Consider the following 17,337-nt stretch of genomic DNA (forward strand, 5'->3'; position numbering starts at 1 on the left):
TCTCTGAGCCCTGGTATTCTCATCTAAAATTTGCAGATGTAATTATAGGTCTTATATACAAGGTTTGTTATGAAGGTTAAAGGAGGTACTCAGGTGAAAATTACCTTATAAACTCTGAAGTGCAAGGCCATCAGTGCTGGTTGTTACTACTGTCTTTTGCTCGGATACGGTTCCTGGTCATAATCTCTTGTCTACTTGGTGCAAACCCTGCTAAGCACAAATTCTCTCTTCAGTGTGATTTGGCCGCCACCAGACTGAGAAGGAAGGATAAAGGGAGCAGAACAAATGATCAATGATAAGAGTAACGTAACTATAAACCCTTATGTACGTACAGTGCTTTCAGTTTTGGAAGCACTTGCATGACTATTGTCTCATGATTTTAGAATAAAACGTAAGATGAAACAAAAACATGGGACTAAGAGGTTCATATCTTGTGGCAGCATATAGACTGATGAGGTTGATTTTCTTGTGTGAGTAAGAAAACTGGCTCTGAAAAGAATCCAGAAGTGTTTTAGCAGCATTGACTAAAGCTTTTCTACTTGAGGCAAAAATTTATAAGGGCAAGAAAGTGTATGCGAGGCAAGTTTATGTATCTTTCCATAATGATGGGTTTATTTAATTTTAAAAGCATCCCTCTAAATGAAACATGCATTGGAAACAACGATTTAAAAAATGTAGCTCATACTTGAACATTCCTGAGGGAACTATTTTGAAGGTTAGAAATGTTTGTTATAAGATCAGTCTCATTTCAGATTCCATACAAAGCGTTCAGTCCTTCAAAGTGGTGAGTAAAAAGCAAAGTCAGGAAGCTGTAATACCTTATTAAATGTATTTTATGTCACTGCATTTTCCCAGAAGCCCCTTGGAAAGTTCTTAGCAATTTATTGCTCCTAGTTGTGCCTTACTTTCTGGAGTGGTGAAGATATTCCTTTATTTGCTCATTTGCTGCTATAATGACATACCAGGGATTTATAAATATTTTAAGATGTAAAAAAGTTTGTAGTGGGCATTATGAACTCTACCATATTAAATACTATTTTGAGCTATGGTAGCTGAGTTATCCTGCTTCATTAATGAATGTTTTAAAAAGCATTATACTGTGTAGATTCATCATTTATCATTTAATAGAACAATGCTTGGGATTGTTTCTCTACAAAGTTTGACATCAGTTGCTTGGTCAGGAATATAAAGTCCTCTTATTTTACTATTCCCTTTCTAAGAAATTATATTTTGTATCCATTGCATTTCTCTTACACTGTTTTCCCCGGAAGTATAATCAGGTCAGGAGTTTCTGATATATATTGCAGATATATTTTTAGAGGAATGTTGACAAATTAGACTGACCAGAAGACAACCAGCAGATTGGTGAGGTGATCTAGAAACTGTGATGACTGGTGACTGTGGCTTGTGACATCTGCAGTTGTTAACCACCATTACTCCTACCCTTCCACCCGCTACTCCAACTTCCACACGCATTTTATCCAGCAGGGATAGTGGCTAGTCTTGTCTCCTGTCTGAGGGTTGGGGTTATCTCTACCTCTTCAGCCCTTCCCAGATTTCTGCATGGTTGGAAGCCTGCATTTGGCTTCTGAGTTCTGTTGGAACACGGATTCTGTGATTTTTTGAGCATAGGTTAGAACAGCAGTCAGAATTTTAGTAAATTTCACCTGTGAAAAGACAAGAGTGCAGTTTTTAGTCATGCATGATGTATAGTAAACTGTGGACTCTTTGCTTTTGCAGCCAAAGATGTAACTTATATATGTCCATTCACTGGTGCTGTCCGAGGAACTCTGACTGTCACGAATTACAGGTTATATTTTAAAAGCATGGAACGGGTAAGACTTGTTGGATTAGATTTTTTATGTGCATCTGTATGTTCTTTGCAGTTTTGTTCATTTTTGATCATTTTCAATTCAGGCATTTCTAATTAAGATAATTGTACAGTGTCAATTGCTCAGTTTTAATTGTTTTTTTCTTTCCTTCCTTTAGGATCCCCCATTTGTTTTAGATGCCTCTCTTGGTGTGATAAGTAGAGTAGAAAAAATTGGTGGTGCTTCTAGTCGAGGTGAAAATTCTTATGGACTAGAAACTGTGTGTAAGGTAAACGTTATATTTATGCAATTTTATTTGGTTTGAAAAGCTTTCTATTAAGTAGAGCCTGTGTGTAGAAACTGGTTTCCAAACTGTCAAGCACATTTCATACTGGAACATCATTCTAGAAGACAACAACAACATTTAGGAGTAATAAAAGGTGATCTATCGTGAATTAGGCTTGAATTCTTTTGGACCCAGTACAAGGCACTTTGACATTGATTATTTCATGTTGAGCCTCAAAATATCTGAAGTAGGCATGATAGACATTATTACCTTTAATTTACAAATTAGAAACATAAGGCTGGGCAGTTAAGGCATAGGACTTTATAGTGGAAGAACTGGCTCTGATGAATTCATCAGTGCCTGTTTCCTATTTCTAGTTCTTTTAATTTTTCTGCTTCCTGAAACAGTGGTGTGGAAAACTTGACATTGTAGACCTTCCCTATTTTCTTACCTAACCCTTTCTTTTTTTTCTCATGATCAGCTCCATTTAATTTTCCTCCCCATATTTGTTTGCCATGAATATTCTTTAACTCAAAGAATTTACCTGTTGTACTTTTTAAGAAAATTTTAATTCCAGTGTAGTTAATATACAGTGTTATTTTAGTTTCAGGTGGACAGTATAGTGATCAACAGTTCCATATGTTACTCAGTTCTCTTAATCTCTTAATTAAGTGTACCCTTAATCCCCTTCACCTATTTCACCCATCCCCCCACCAACCTCCTCTCTGGTACCCAGTGATTCTCTATAGTTGAGAACCTGTTTCTTGGTTTGTCTCTCTCTCTTTTTTTTGTTCATTTGTTTTGTTTCTTAAATTCCACATATGAGTGAAGTCATATGTTATTTGTCTTTCTCTGACTAGATTATTTCACTTAGTGTTATACTCTCTAACTCCATCCATGTCATTGCAAATGGCAAGATTTCATTCTTTTTATGCTTGAGTAGTGTACCATTCTATACATACATATATATATGTATATATATAATCTTCTTTATCCATTCATTTACTGGTGGACACTTGGGCTGCTTCCATAGTTTGGCTATTGCAAATAATGCTGCAGTAAACATAGGGATGCATGTATCCGTTTGAATTAGTGTTTTTCTATTCTTTGGGTAAATACCCAGTAGTGTGATTACTACATTGGAGGGTAGTTCTATTATTAATTTTTTGAGGAACCTCCATACTGTTTTCCACAGTGGTTGCACCATTTTGCATTCCCACCAAGAGTGCATGAGGGTTTCTTTTTCTCCACATCCTTACCAACACTTGTTTCTTGAGTTTTTGATTTTAGCCATTCTGATAGGTGTGAGGAGAGATCCCATTGTGGTTTTGCTTTGATAATGTCTAACTGGTATTCCTTAAATGTGTTGATACTTGAAGGAAACTTAAGATTTTTACACTTTCATCATTCTCTTCAGTCATAGATATTTCATACCTGGTGCCACTTCAGTAGGTAGCTGTTCTCCTTGTGGCCTAATTAACACCCGTGCACATTTCAATTCTAGATCACCCTATTTTTTTTCCTGCTGTTCCGCCGGTGCCAAAAGTAAAAGCAACAGCACATGTCTAACTTTCAAATTACTTTCTTATGCTAATCTTAGAAGTTCTATAAATCTAGTAATAAAGGTAATGACTTAGTAGTTATTTTTATGCGTTTTCCTTCATAGTCAGAAGGGTGTAATAGTTGTCAACCATGTGTCGAGCACATTGTCTCCTGATCACTTTTCTGTAACCTAATAGTAAATAGAGCGTAGAATATAAGAGGACATGAAAGAGGGAGACTTTGGAATCTTAATCATTTTAAATATAATTTTTTCCATGGAACAAGACAATTATCGACAAACCCAAACATTTGTAGGGCCCTGTCTGTGGTACTTTTAGATAACCGGGTGATTAACAGAGTGATTATGAATATCTCTACTAGTTGTAAAGATATTTACTGAGGGAAAAACAAGGTATCAACTTAGGTTTCCCCACATGTTTGTTTTAAAATAAGATAAAGCTAGCATCCTAGTTTTGGATCAGCTTTGTGATAAAATGTCCTACTTGTTCATGTACTGCAGGTGCATTGAAGTACAGTGTTCCTGTATTCAGTTTTACAGAACGGGGTATAATAAAGCTATTTTGAATTCTGTTTAGATTAAAACACTTAGATAAGATGGGTAGTCTTGAAATTATCCTTAATCCCCAAGTTTTTCTTAGTGCAGTTAAGATGTCAGTAAACCAGAACATGAATATCTACATTGATCCTGAGCATAGAGAATTGCTTGAGGACAAGTAACAAAAGGGAGCCTGGGGCTTTAGATCTGACTGTAGAGCCAGGATGATATCAACCAAATATTTCAGAGTTTATCTGCCAGGAGATGTTTGAAGAACTTGGACATGGAGAAGAGTAAGAGATTTAAGCAGAGTTTGATTCTATCAGTCTAGTAGCAGGAAACTTATGAAGATCCAAAGAAAATGAGCCCTGGGAAGGGATCATAAGTAGGAAAGTTATCACCAGGCATAATAGGACCAAAGACACTTATGAAATATAACAAGAGCTAATCAGGTTTTTTAATAGGGAAATTCATGACAAAAAATGGGCTTTCACAGGGAAAGGACATACACTAAGTTGTGTATCAGTCATGATAGTGAGCTTCAGATACAGTATCTCTTATCTCTAGTGCCTGCTCAGATGGTGTCTCCTTTACTGGCCTATCTTGAGTAAAGAAGCAGAAATAAAATTTCTGTCCTCTGAATTTTGCCTTGTATTAGAGTGCTTTGTGGGTTTTTTTTTTTTTTTTAATTTCTTTCAATAGGCATTGTGATTTCCCTGCCTCCAGGAGCTGTTGTCTTATTTTTGTATCCCACATTCACAGATCTTAACATTTTACAAGATAGTTCCAAGTTACCTTTTGTGTTCATTAAATAAAAGGTGAACAGGGATCGATGACTTGGATCCTAAATCTCTTCCAGGATATTCGGAATTTACGGTTTGCTCATAAACCTGAGGGGCGAACAAGAAGATCCATTTTTGAGAATCTAATGAAATATGCATTTCCTGTCTCTAATAACCTGGTAAGAAGTTTTTATCTTTGAAAAATGTGTATTGTAAATTTTGGCGTAGTATAAAGAAACTTGTATAGGCTACCTAGAACCTACATTTGTGATCCTACTTTGCCATTAAACCAGATGCATAATTTAGGTTTAATCTAATCTCTTGGAGCAGTTTCTTTTAGGTATGAGATGAGAAGGACTGGACTAGCTGATTTCTGAGGTCCATTCCTGCTCGTTGACATTCTATAATTATATGATCTTTCTATAGGAGGCGTTCCCATGATGAAAAGCTATCTGTGGTCTTCATTAGGATTTGAAATCTCCTTTTTATTTTTTTTAAAGATTTTATTTATTTATTTGCAATCTTTTTAATTAGGAGCTGAGAGTTAAGTCTAGCAATTTTAGGAGGAAAGAGTGGGCAAATACTTAGCTGAGTTCCTGCTATCTGCTAGTAATGGTGTTTCCTCATTAACATCACGTAATCTAACTTCCACATTAGCCCCGTGGTGGTAAATTTTATTTATCCCTATTTTAGAGTTGAAACCAGGGGCAGGTAAGCAATTAATGTGGGCACAGCTAGTAGGGAGTAAAATTTGTAATTAGTACTGGTTTTTTGACTCTTGTTTGAATGTTTTTCAGCATAGTTTTTCCTGTCATTCTGTCTACGTAAATGATAAACTAGATTTTCTTCTTTGGTATACTGATCGCATGCCAAAAAATAACATGTTTATTCAGTATGTTTTAGAAAACGTAGCATTAACGTCAGCTGCTTAACTGCTGACATCTGTGACGTCAAGCTACTTAATTATGTCAGAAGATGTCTTTTGTTACGTAAAGCCTTTGATTATTTAGAAGAAACCTAAACAGCTTGTATCTGAAGGAAATATGGAGATATGTTAGCATTTGATACGTCTTGGTGGTAGGCCTCTGTGCTTTTCTATGTGTTTGAAAAATATGAAAAAAACAATACGTTTTCAAAATTCTAAAACAAGAGCCAAAACAGCAATATAAAGAAAAAAAGACACCACTACAAAATATCCTTGCGGATAAGTAAATGAAAACTTTGGGTATGCTAAGGATTCATTTCTGATTCATGACCTCCTGAAATGTCATTTTGTAGCTATTAACTCTGTTTACTGTTCTGTAGCCTCTTTTTGCTTTTGAATACAAAGAAGTATTCCCTGAAAATGGGTGGAAGCTATATGACTCTCTTTTAGAGTATAGAAGACAGGTAAGTACTTTTGTTCTTTCAGTTTTAATAATACAACAAAAAACTTAAGGGTAGAAGTATATAGTTTTACATAGTTGTGTGGGTTTTGTTGTTTTAATGAAGGCTAATCCTGATTTCTTGTCTACCTTCAGTTTCTTTAAACTGTTTTGAGACTATGTTAGTGATCTTTTATGAATCTTTACTTATCTAAGAGCTAACAAGTAAACTAGCTTATTAAAAATGTTTAATAATAAAAATTAAATGGTAAATATATTTACATTTTAATATGCTTATATACCATTCAACGTTATTCACTCACCATTTTCTCTTTTGGATATCCTATAATATAATTCTGAAAAAATTTCATAGTAGTTCTGCTTATAACTTAGCTCCCCATGAAATTTTGAAAGTTTTAGATCTTCATAGAGGACACACATACATAAAATATTAACAAATCAAATCTGATAATATACAAAAGAGATAATACAACATGACTAAGGTGGGTTGGTTTACTATGAGAAAACCTATCAGTGTGATTCACCACAGTAAGAGGTGAAAGCAGAATTCAGTCTGGAAATCTGTGTGACAGTCTGTCATCCTCCCTATTCTCTCTCAGTACACCACTTCCCAGAGCCCTTTACTGAATATTTAAACTCTACCTAAAATAGTCTGTAAGTTTCCGCATGTTCATTCTGCTTTCTTGAGAATTTAAGTTGAGACACATTGATTGTTTCTTTGGTAATCATTAGATTTGAGATCCAGATTATTCTAGAATTCAGATATGAAAATAAGCTGTGATTTTTGTATTTAGATTTCAAACATTGCGTTTAAATTATAGAGCTTCTAATTTACTTAAGTTTGTTTCACAAAGCAAAGAAGAGTAAAAATCCACCACTAGAGAACTAAAGATATCCAAATGGTTTGAAGTTATCGTTTGTTGCTCAGTGGCATCTGGCCAGTAAAACTGAAAATTTCTTCTTCAGTTATAAAGCCATCAGCTTGGCAAAGTATGAAGCAGAATACGCAGTAAGTGAATCAACTAAAAATCAAGAGTCTGTTGCAAGATTTTTGCTTATTCAAAAAGCCGATGTCAGAATTAGGTGGGAAAGCAGTCAGAAAATCTAACAAATGTCCTGAGAATTGTCAAAATGAGGAATATTCTCTAGGAATCTGGGCAAAAATTGCCATCAACATAGAATTTTGGAAAGCAGGTGAGATAAGTGTGTCCAGAGAAAAGAAATAAGTTATTATGGAAAAGAGAATATAAGTTAAAAGAGTAAGTAAACAACTATACCCCTACAGAAGGAGAATTATGAGATTAGGAAATGGGGCTGTCAGAATAGAGCATTGAACTCTATGTGAAATGATACAGATCTTTATGATCTTTGACTTACTGGCTGAATTTTTGAGTTTTTTTTCCTGCAGAGCTAGACACTTTTGTCCTCGAGGCAACTAAACTGAAGTGTAGTATAGAGAACACCCTATTTCCTGTGGTTAGAAGACTCAGGTTTGGGGGTTGATTTTGATGTATATTAAGTTTATTACAGGAGAAAATGAAGATAATCTTTTAATATAAACCTTAAGACTAAAGATAACACATCAGAGTATTCTTTTTTTTCTTTTCCATTAAAAAAAATTAAAAGTGGTTACACTTGCCTTCTGTATAAAATTCAGAAGTTGAATTTGAATTGAAAGGTCGGTTTCCCTTCCAGGACAACCTTGTCCCCCAGCCACCCCAGTTCCTTTCCTTTTAGGAAATAATGTTGCTGGTTACCTATGTATGCTTTCAGAGATTTTATGCCTTCTTTTTCATTTAATGTATTTGGGAGGATACATACCATCTCAGAACATACAGACCTGCCTATTTTTTTCTTTAAAGTTGAGGTATAATTCACATACCATAAAATGTACCACTTTAATGTACAGTCCACTGGCTTTTAACATATGCACAAAGTTGTGCATCTGTTACCACAATCAGATTCCCGAGCATTTAGAAGACTGAGTTTGAGTCTTTTCTTCATATCTGTAGCTCTTACTTAGTTCTCAGTCTTAGGTATATGTTCTTGAATGAGTCATTTATGTCACAGTGCTTTTATTTTTTACTTGGTCATAGGAACTGCTTTATAGGAATGTTTGAAGGATTAGTAATATACAGGAAGGTATTTTATTAACCAAAGAAATCTATCCAAGTGATTATTATTGTTTTTATTACTTTGTAAAGCTTTCTAAAAACGGAAATCATGACTCGTGAGCTTCATTGTGTGTAGCCACTAAAACGCAAAAGGAAAGCCACATTAATTCTGTAGACCTATACATTATAGTGCTGATCATACATTATTTTTAATGGGCAAAATTATTAATAACTATTTAAATTTGTCATGTAAGAGGATGTTTCTTTAATTTACTCTTGATGCATGTAGTGATTATACAGAGGACCCTTGAAATTTGTGGATAAGATCAAGAAAAATCATCAAGTTGCTAACACAGTAAAAGTCAGTCTTAAGGAAATGAACATGGTCTTCTGCAGAAATATTCAATCATAAGGTAGATAGATGTGTTGCTTAACAAATTTGCAAAACACTCAAGTCCAGTCAAGGAAAACAGAATTTATCCTTAGCACTGGAATGTAAATAACTAAGGAAAGCCATGATCCAGTTAATTGGGTTGTAACTTGACTCTGACAAATGGATACATTAACTGAAGGACAGTGATTTGCAGGGCAGTTATAAATATGTATGCCAAAGATCAGTAGTTGTGTCTATAAAGAGTGTATGCTGACTAGTCAACCTCACTTTTCGGTTTGGAAGGCAGTTCCTTTAGTGGAGATAGGTGTATCACCTTATCTAAGTATGGGAACACAATAGCCATCAGTGCAATTTAAATCAGTGGTTCTACTCCCACTTTGCCAATTTCCTGAAGAATGTGACACAGTCCCACTGGTAATAGTTCTCCCTGGGAGTAATTTTTTAAGGATATGAGAAGGGATTGAGAGATGAGAGTACCTCCCTGGGTTGGGGGTGGTACATTAGGATCTCAGGTGATGTATGCTTCTCTGGTGATCCAGCCATCTTAGCTCTGACTCCATGTTTTCTAAGAAAACCTGAGAAACTAATTTTGCTTCTTATGAAGGCTTCTTTGTGGTTCATTGATTTTTATTCTTTAATCATTCCTTCACTTATCCATCCATCCATCCATCCAATTTATGTAGCACTGCATATACTATTGGCTGAATCTGTGAAACTGGAAGACATAATCCTGACTTCCAAAGAGCATATATTTAGAGGATTCAAAGAAGTAAACTGATGATTAAAATATACAGTGATGAATACAGTGACTGATAAAGCAGGTACTTCAGTGAAGCCCTTTGGGAACTGAAAGTATTGGTATAGGTTTGACTAAAGTCTTGGGCAGCAAGGGATCAGACTGGGGAAAGCTGGAGTGTGAAGGGCTGGGCCTTGCTAAGTCCCATAAAGGAATTTCTTTCACAGTTTTATTGAGAAATAATTGACGTACATCACTGTATAAGTTTAAGGTACACGGCATGATGGTTTGATTAACATATATTGTGAAATGATTACCAGAATAGATTCAGCTAACATCCATCTTCTTGTATAGACAGAATAAAAAGAAAGAAAAAAAGGAAAACATTTTCTCCTTTTGAGGAGAACGCGTAGGATGTACTCTCAGCAGCTTTCCTGTGTATCACACAGCAGTGTTAGTTGTAGTCATCATGTTGTACATGACACCCCTAGTACTTATAGTGGAACTTTGTGCTTTTGTGCCACCTGGCCACTTTCCTCCAATTTTCCTTCTCCCAACCACAAGTCTGTTCTCTTTTGCTATCATTTTCTGTGAGTTTTTTTTTTTTTAACATTCCACGTGTAAGTGAAATCATATAGTATTTGTCTTTTTCTATCTCATTTCCCTTAGCATAATACCCTCAAGGTCCTCCCGTGTTGTTGCAAATGGTAAGCTTTCCTTGCTTTTCACGGCTGAATAATATTTCGTTGTATAAGTATACCTCAACTTCTTTATCCATTCATCCACCAGTGGACACTTATGTCCATGTCTTGGCTATTGTAAATAATGCTGCTATGAATATGGGCGATGCAGGTATCTTTTCCAGTTACTGTTTTCATTTCTTTTGGATATATCTGCAGAAGTAGAATTGTTGGATCATATTGTTGTTCTGTGTTTTATTTTTTTGAGCTTCCTCCATACTGTTTTCCATAGCAGCTGAATCAGTTTACAACCCCACCAACAGGGTTTTCTTTCTCCACATCCACACCAGCATTTGTCATCTCTTTATTTTTTTTTACTTTGTATTTTATGATGGCCATTCTGACAGGTCTGAGGTGTTATCTCATTGTGGTTTTAATTTGTATTTACCTAATGACTATATTAAGAATCTTTTCATGTGTGTACTGGCCTTTCATATATATATATTTTTAAAGATTTTATTTATTTATTTGACAGAGAGAGACACCGAGAGAGGGAACACAAGCAGGGGGAGTAGGAGAGGGAGAAGCAGGCCTCCCACTGAGCAGGGAGCCCGATGTAGGGCTCGATCCCAGGACCCTGGTATCATGACCTGAGCCGAAGGCAGACGCTTAATGACTGAGCCACCCAGGCGCCCCTTTCATATTTTTTTTTTGAAGAAATGTTCATTCTGGTTCTTTGTCCATTAAAAAAAATTTTTTTTTAATTTGAGTATAGCTGACATACAGTGTTACATTAGTTCCAGGTATACAACATAGTGATTTGGTTTTTGCTGCTGTATGGCATGAGTTCTTTATATATTTTGGATATTAAGCCCTTATTAGATACACAGTTTACAGATATTTTTTTCCCATTCTGTAGGTTGTCTTTTCACTTTGCTGATGATTTCTTGGCTGTGCAGAAACTTTTTAGTTTGATGTAGCCCCACTTGTTTTTTCTTTCTTGTGCTTTTGGTGTCATAGCCAAAAAATTGTTGCTAAGATCCATGTCTAGGAACTCTATTCCTGTATTTTCTTCTAAGGCTTTCATGATTTCAGGTATTACATTTAAGTCTTTAATCCATTTTTTTTTTTTTAATAGAGGGAGAGTGAGAGAGAGAATCTGAAGCAGGCTCCATGCCCAGCATTGGAGGCTGACATGGGGCTTAATCTTAAAATCCTGAGATCGTGACCTGAACCAAAATCAAGAGTTGCACACTTAACCGACTGAGCCACCCAGGCGCCCCTAGTCTTTAATCCATTTTAAGTTAATTTTTGTGAGTGGTGTAATACATGGGTCCGAAAAGTTTCATTCTTTTACATATGAATATCCAATTACCAAGCACTGTTTGTTGAAAAGATTGTCTTTTCTCTGTTGAGATTTTTGCTCCCTTATCAAATATTAGTTGACTATCTATCTATGGGTTTATTTCTATCTGTGTGTGGGTTTATTTTTTTCCTTGCTGGGACTTCTAGTATTATGTCGAATAAAAATGGTAAAAGTGGGCACCCTTGTCTCGTTCCTGATCTTAGAGGAAGAGCTTTTAACCTTTCACCATTGAGAATGATTTTAGCTGTGGGCTTGTCAAATACAGCCTTTATTATGTTGAGATATGTTCCTCCTATGTCTAATTTGTTAAGAATTTTTATATGGATGTTGAATTCTGTCAGATGCTTTTCCTGTGTCTTTTGAGATGATTGTGTCACATTGATTAATTTGCCTGTCTTGAAACATCCCTGCATCTCAGGGATAAATTCCACTTGATCATAGTATATGATCCATTTAATATGCTGCTGAATTTGGTTTGCTAGTGTTTTATTGAGAATTTTTGCACTTATATTCCTCGAGGATATTGGTCTGTAGTTTTCTAGTAGTATCCTTTTCTGGTTTTGGTATCAGGATGTTTAGCCTCATAAAATGAGTTTGAGTGTTCCCTCTTGTTCAGTTTTTTGGAAGAGTTTGAGAAGGATTGGTGTTAGATCTTCTTTAAATGGTTAGTAAAATTCACCAGTGAGACCATCTGGCCTTGGCTTTCCATTGAGAGATTTTTGATTACTGATTCAATCTCCTTACTAGTAAGCAGTCTGTTCAGAGTATCTGTTTCTTCCTGATTTAGTCTTAGTAAGTTGTCTAAGAATTTTTTCCAGTTCTTCTAGGTTTGTTGGCAGTTAGTTGTTCATAGTAACCTCTTATGATAATTTGAATTTCTATGTTATCAGTTGTAATGTCTCCTTTTTTATTTGTAATTTTGTTGATTTTTAGACCCTTTCTCTTTTTTTCTTGGTTAGTCCAAGAGTTTGCCAACTTTATTTATCTTTTCAGGGAACCAACTCTTAGTTTGGTTAATCTTTTTTCCCCCCCTTCTTTTCTGTTTTATTTATTTCTGCTCTAATCTTTATTGTTTCCTTTCTTATGCTAACTTTGGGCTCAGTTCGTTCTTCTTTTAGTTACTTAAGATATACCTTAGGTCGTTAATTTGAGATTTTTCTTGCTTCTGTTTTTTTTTTTTTTAAATTTATTTATTTATTAGAGAGAGGGGGCGGGGAAGGGCAGAGGGAGAGGGGGAGGGAGAGAATCCAAGCAGACTCCACTCTGAGCATGGAGCCTGACGCAGGGCTCAAACTCACAACCCTGAGATCACAACCTGAGCCAAAATTAAGAGTTGGACACCTAACCCACTGCACCACCCAGGAGCCCCAGATTTTTCTTGCTTCTTAATGTAGGCATTTACTGCTTTGAACTTCCCTTTTAGAAGTGCTTTTGCTACATCCTACAAGTTCTGGTATGTTGTGTTTCCACTTTTGTGGGAGGATACTACTAGAAAACTGCAGGGATGCCGATTCGGGGCTTGATCCCAGGACCCTGGAATCATGACCTGAGCCGGAGGCAGATACTTAACTGACTGAGCCATCCAGGCATCCTGACTTCTGATGTTTTAATTGTAATGTGTCTCAGTGTATCCCTGTTCAGGTTCAACATATTTGGGGTACTTTGGGCCTCATGGATCTGGATGTCCATTTCTTTTCCCAGATTCAGGACATTTTCAATCATTATTTTAAAAATACTTTCTGTCCCTTTCTCTTTCTTTTCTTCTGGAATTCCCATAATGTGACTGTTGTTTCTTTACATTGTGTCCCTTAATTCCTGTAGGCTTTCTTCATCACTGTTTTTTTTTTTTTAAATTTTTTAATTGTTATGTTAATCACCATATATTACATAATTTGTTTTGGTGTAGTGTTCCATGATTCATTGTTTGTTCATAACACCCAGTGCTCCATGCAGAATGTGCCCTCTTTAATACCCATCACCAGGCTAACCCATCCCCCTACCCTCCTCCCCTCTAGAAACCTCAGTTTGTTTTTCAGAGTCCATCATCTCTCCTGGTTCGTCTCCCCCTCTGACTTACTCCCCTTCATTCTTCCTCTCCTGCTATCTTCTTCTTTTTCTTTTTTCTTAAAATATGTTGCGTTATTTGTTTCAGATCTGTGATTCAACAGTCTTACACAATTCACAGCGCTCACCGTAGCACATATCTTCCCCAATGTCTATCACCCAGCCACCCCCTCCCTCCCACCCCCGACCACTCCAGCAACCCTCAGTTTGTTCCTGAGATTAAGAATTCCTCATATCAGAGTAAGACATGTATCTTCATCACTGTTTTTCATTCTTTTTTTCTTTTTGTTATTCTGACTGGTTAATTTCTTTTTTTTTTTTAAAAGATTTTATTTATTTATTTGTCAGAGAGAGAGAGAGAGAGCATAAGCAGGGGCAGCTGCAGGCAGAGTGACAAGCAGGCTCCCCGCTGAGCAAGGATCCCGATGTGGGGCTCCATCCAAGGACCCTGAGATCGTGACCTCAGCTGAAGGCAGATGCTTAACCGACTGAGCCACCCACGTGTCCCTGACTGGTTAATTTCTAATATCTATCCTCCAGGTCCCTGATTCTTTTGTATGGTTGAGTTCTGCTTTTGAAACTGTTGAATTCTTCAGTTCAGTTATTGTATTTTTCCACTCTAGGATTTCTGGATTTTTGTTTTGTTTTTTTGTGCCTGCTGTTTTCTTGTGGAACTTCTTGTTTTGCTCATCATTGTTTAATTGTCTGTGTGTTCTTATAGCTCATTAAATTTCATTAAGAGGATTATTCTGAATTCTTTGTCTCACAGTTCATATATTTCCATTTCTTTAGGGTCAATTATATAGAGCTTTGTTAGTTTCCTTTGGTGGTATCATATTTACCTGATTTTTCATGATTCTTGATTCCTTACATTGGTATCTGCACATTTGAATGATTGGGCTTTTCTGCCAGAATTTATAGGTTTTCTTTGGCAGAGACCATTTTTCACTAATCAGTTCAGTTTAGGTGTCTGGGAATGTCTGCTGGTACTGTCCTTGAGCAGGTGGGGCCTACTATTATGGTCTGTTTTGGGGCAAGGCAACTGTTCGAACTCTGAGGACAGAGACTGGGAAGGGTGTGCTACTGGTTGAGAGCAGTTGGATGGGATTGCTGGCTTGGTTCCCTACTCAAGTGAGGCTGTAGGATGGGTTCTACAGTACCTGGATTCTCCGGTCAGGTATACTAGATTGCTGGGACTGGGTACTGTATTCACTTATAGATAGGGCTATTAATTAGCTTTCCTGCCCTGGCGGGACAGCATGATGGGACCCAGGGCTCATTGTTTGGGGACCCAAATCAGGTCTAACTGTTTACTGAATTCCCTCGTCCAGCAAGGCCACTGGTTTTACTCTGCACACTGGAGAAGCCACGGGCTGTGTGCTCTCTTCTAGTGTCATTGTACACAGGGCTGTTGAATGGGCTATGGAGCTTCTTGTGTTCTCTAGTTAGGGTCCCTGGCTAGACAGGCTGAGAACTATATTCAGCAATGAGCAGGGAGAGTTAGATTCCCTTCCTGGCTGTGGCAGGAGAAATAGCTCTAAAGCCAGTAAAGCTCTTTGTTGTGTTAACTCAAGTTGATCTAGATCCCAAGTTCCCTGGCCAAACAGTGCCACTAGTTTTGTTCTTGGCTATCTGCCCATTTCTTGGCTTGAGTACCATTGGACTACACTGCTACCATGAGTTGTTGCCTGCCATTTCTGGTCAAATGGGGCTAGAAGACACTCTCCACAACTGGTCGGTCTGTGTTTTAGCTTCCTTGCCTTGTTGGGAGGGGGAGGGGCCTCACTAGCTACTCTCAATTTCCCAAACAGCCTTAGTGGTTGGGAAGAGCCAAGAGCTACCCTCAGCCCCAGCTAAGAATTAACTCCCTGCTTGGGAATGCTGCATTCCCAGGACTGGCTTTGCTCCGGGGGCAGTCAGCTCTTCTCTCCTGTCTTCATGCTGGAGTGCTGCTGGTCCACACTGCTTCCAGTTTTTGCCAGTCCTTTTGGTCAGATGGGGTGGGAAGACACTTTGCAGTGTGTGGGGCAATGATTTAGCTTCTGGCCTGGGGATGGGAAAACTGAATTCTAGGGCTGGCAAAACTCCTCCTTTGAGGGTCCAAATTAGGGAGTTCTGCATCCTGCTGAGTTCCCTGGTCAGAGTGTGTGCATCCCTGACTCCACTCGGCAGGTGAGCAAAACCACCCATATGGATTCCTCCTTGGCCCCAGGAGGTGTGAACTCAGTTTGTCAAGATCCATGTGCTGGTTGTTGTAAGCCCGTCTGTACTTCTCCATCACAGTCAGATTCCCAGTGGTTGAGCCCCACAGATTGCCCTACAGTTCCTGTGGTGCAGGATCAGAGTAGGGGCTCCCACAAGGTGACCCACAAAGCTGGCGAGGTGCTGGTTGTCTCCTTTGGCTCAGGGGACACCTTTCTGTGTGGTGCCGGGCTGGCCTGGAGGGGAGGGACAGTGCGGTCACCGTGTAGCCACTTGTCTTATGCTTCTAATGCAGTCTGTCTGGGTCTCTGAAGTGCAGGAATTGCTTCAGTCCCATGTTCGAGGATTCTCTCAGTGCTGTCGTGTTCTTGAATAGTTGTCAGTTGTTCTTGTGAGGGGGAGCAAAGTCAAGAACACCTATAATGCCATCTTGGTGAAGGAGTTATGCTTCATGTGAAAAGGAATAGGTGACCATTGATAGTTTTTAGACAGAGGCATGGCATGATAACTTGCTTCTTAGACGATTATTGTAGAGGCAGCATGGAGAATGGATTGCAGAGGGACAGGAGAGAAGTGATAATGGCCTGAATTAGGGAGGTTGCAATGAAGATTGAAAATAGTGAGCGAAGTTTTCTTTTGGTACTTTTAGAAGAAAAAAATCATAGAAATTGGTCATTGATTGGATGTAAGGGGGTAAGGGAGAGGGATGAGTTACAGATAGTATCTGAGGTTTTTGCTTGAGTATCACCTCTATAAACTTGCCAGTTCACTGTACTTTTTTGTTATAACATGGAAATATATTTTAAGCCTTTAATTAAGTGTTTCTTTTATTTCTAAAAATAAGTAAGGATCTTACCTGAACAGTTGTTTAGTATGTAAAAAGTTGAGGAAAGCAAGAGGGAGGGGGTGATGTATATCATAAGAAGCAGGTTGGGACAAGGCTAATTAAATAGGGTATAGAGTGTAAGGCACCGGTAAAGAAACAGACCCTGGCTTGGAATTCATGGAAACTCTATTTACCATCTGATTACTGGGAGGGAATTTTCTCTCTTTACTTAATGTAAATACCCTCTTGGGTGTTTGGCAGTCACTCGAGAAATACCTCTTTAAAGGAGAGTACATTCTTCCCTTTGATTTCAGATTTTTATAACAATTCCGTGAACCAGGATACTACTTTTTCTTTTTTTAAGGAACAGTGTACTTTTAAATAAAAAGGATAGATGTGCAATGCACATGGAGTTCTTTATTACCTCCTTTGTTTCTTCATCTATCAAATGTAGTTAACAAAACCTGGGTACAATAATATGTGCATGTGTATGTGTGTAAAGAGGTTGCTGACATGTACTGGCACGTGATAGGTACTCAGTAGAGGTTTGTTTTTTTTTTTAAACTATAATTAGTAGTTTTAGTATAGTTTTT

General features: G+C 37.5%; 1 protein-coding gene across 4 annotated transcripts in view; it reads left to right on the forward strand.

Moving 5' to 3' along the window:
* Positions 1-17,337, forward strand: part of MTMR2 (myotubularin related protein 2) — a 114,920-nt gene that overhangs the window by 69,276 nt on the left and 28,307 nt on the right. For all 4 annotated transcript variants that reach the window (XM_027579543.2, XM_027579544.2, XM_027579546.2 and 1 more), the window contains 4 exons: positions 1,741-1,835; positions 1,990-2,100; positions 5,055-5,156; positions 6,283-6,366. In XM_027579543.2, coding sequence (XP_027435344.1) covers positions 1,741-1,835; positions 1,990-2,100; positions 5,055-5,156; positions 6,283-6,366 — 392 coding nt within the window. The remainder of the gene's footprint in view (positions 1-1,740; positions 1,836-1,989; positions 2,101-5,054; positions 5,157-6,282; positions 6,367-17,337) is intronic.

The sequence above is a fragment of the Zalophus californianus genome, chromosome 11 (genome assembly GCF_009762305.2).
Source record: "Zalophus californianus isolate mZalCal1 chromosome 11, mZalCal1.pri.v2, whole genome shotgun sequence".
In the NCBI taxonomy this organism is placed as follows: domain Eukaryota; kingdom Metazoa; phylum Chordata; class Mammalia; order Carnivora; family Otariidae; genus Zalophus; species Zalophus californianus.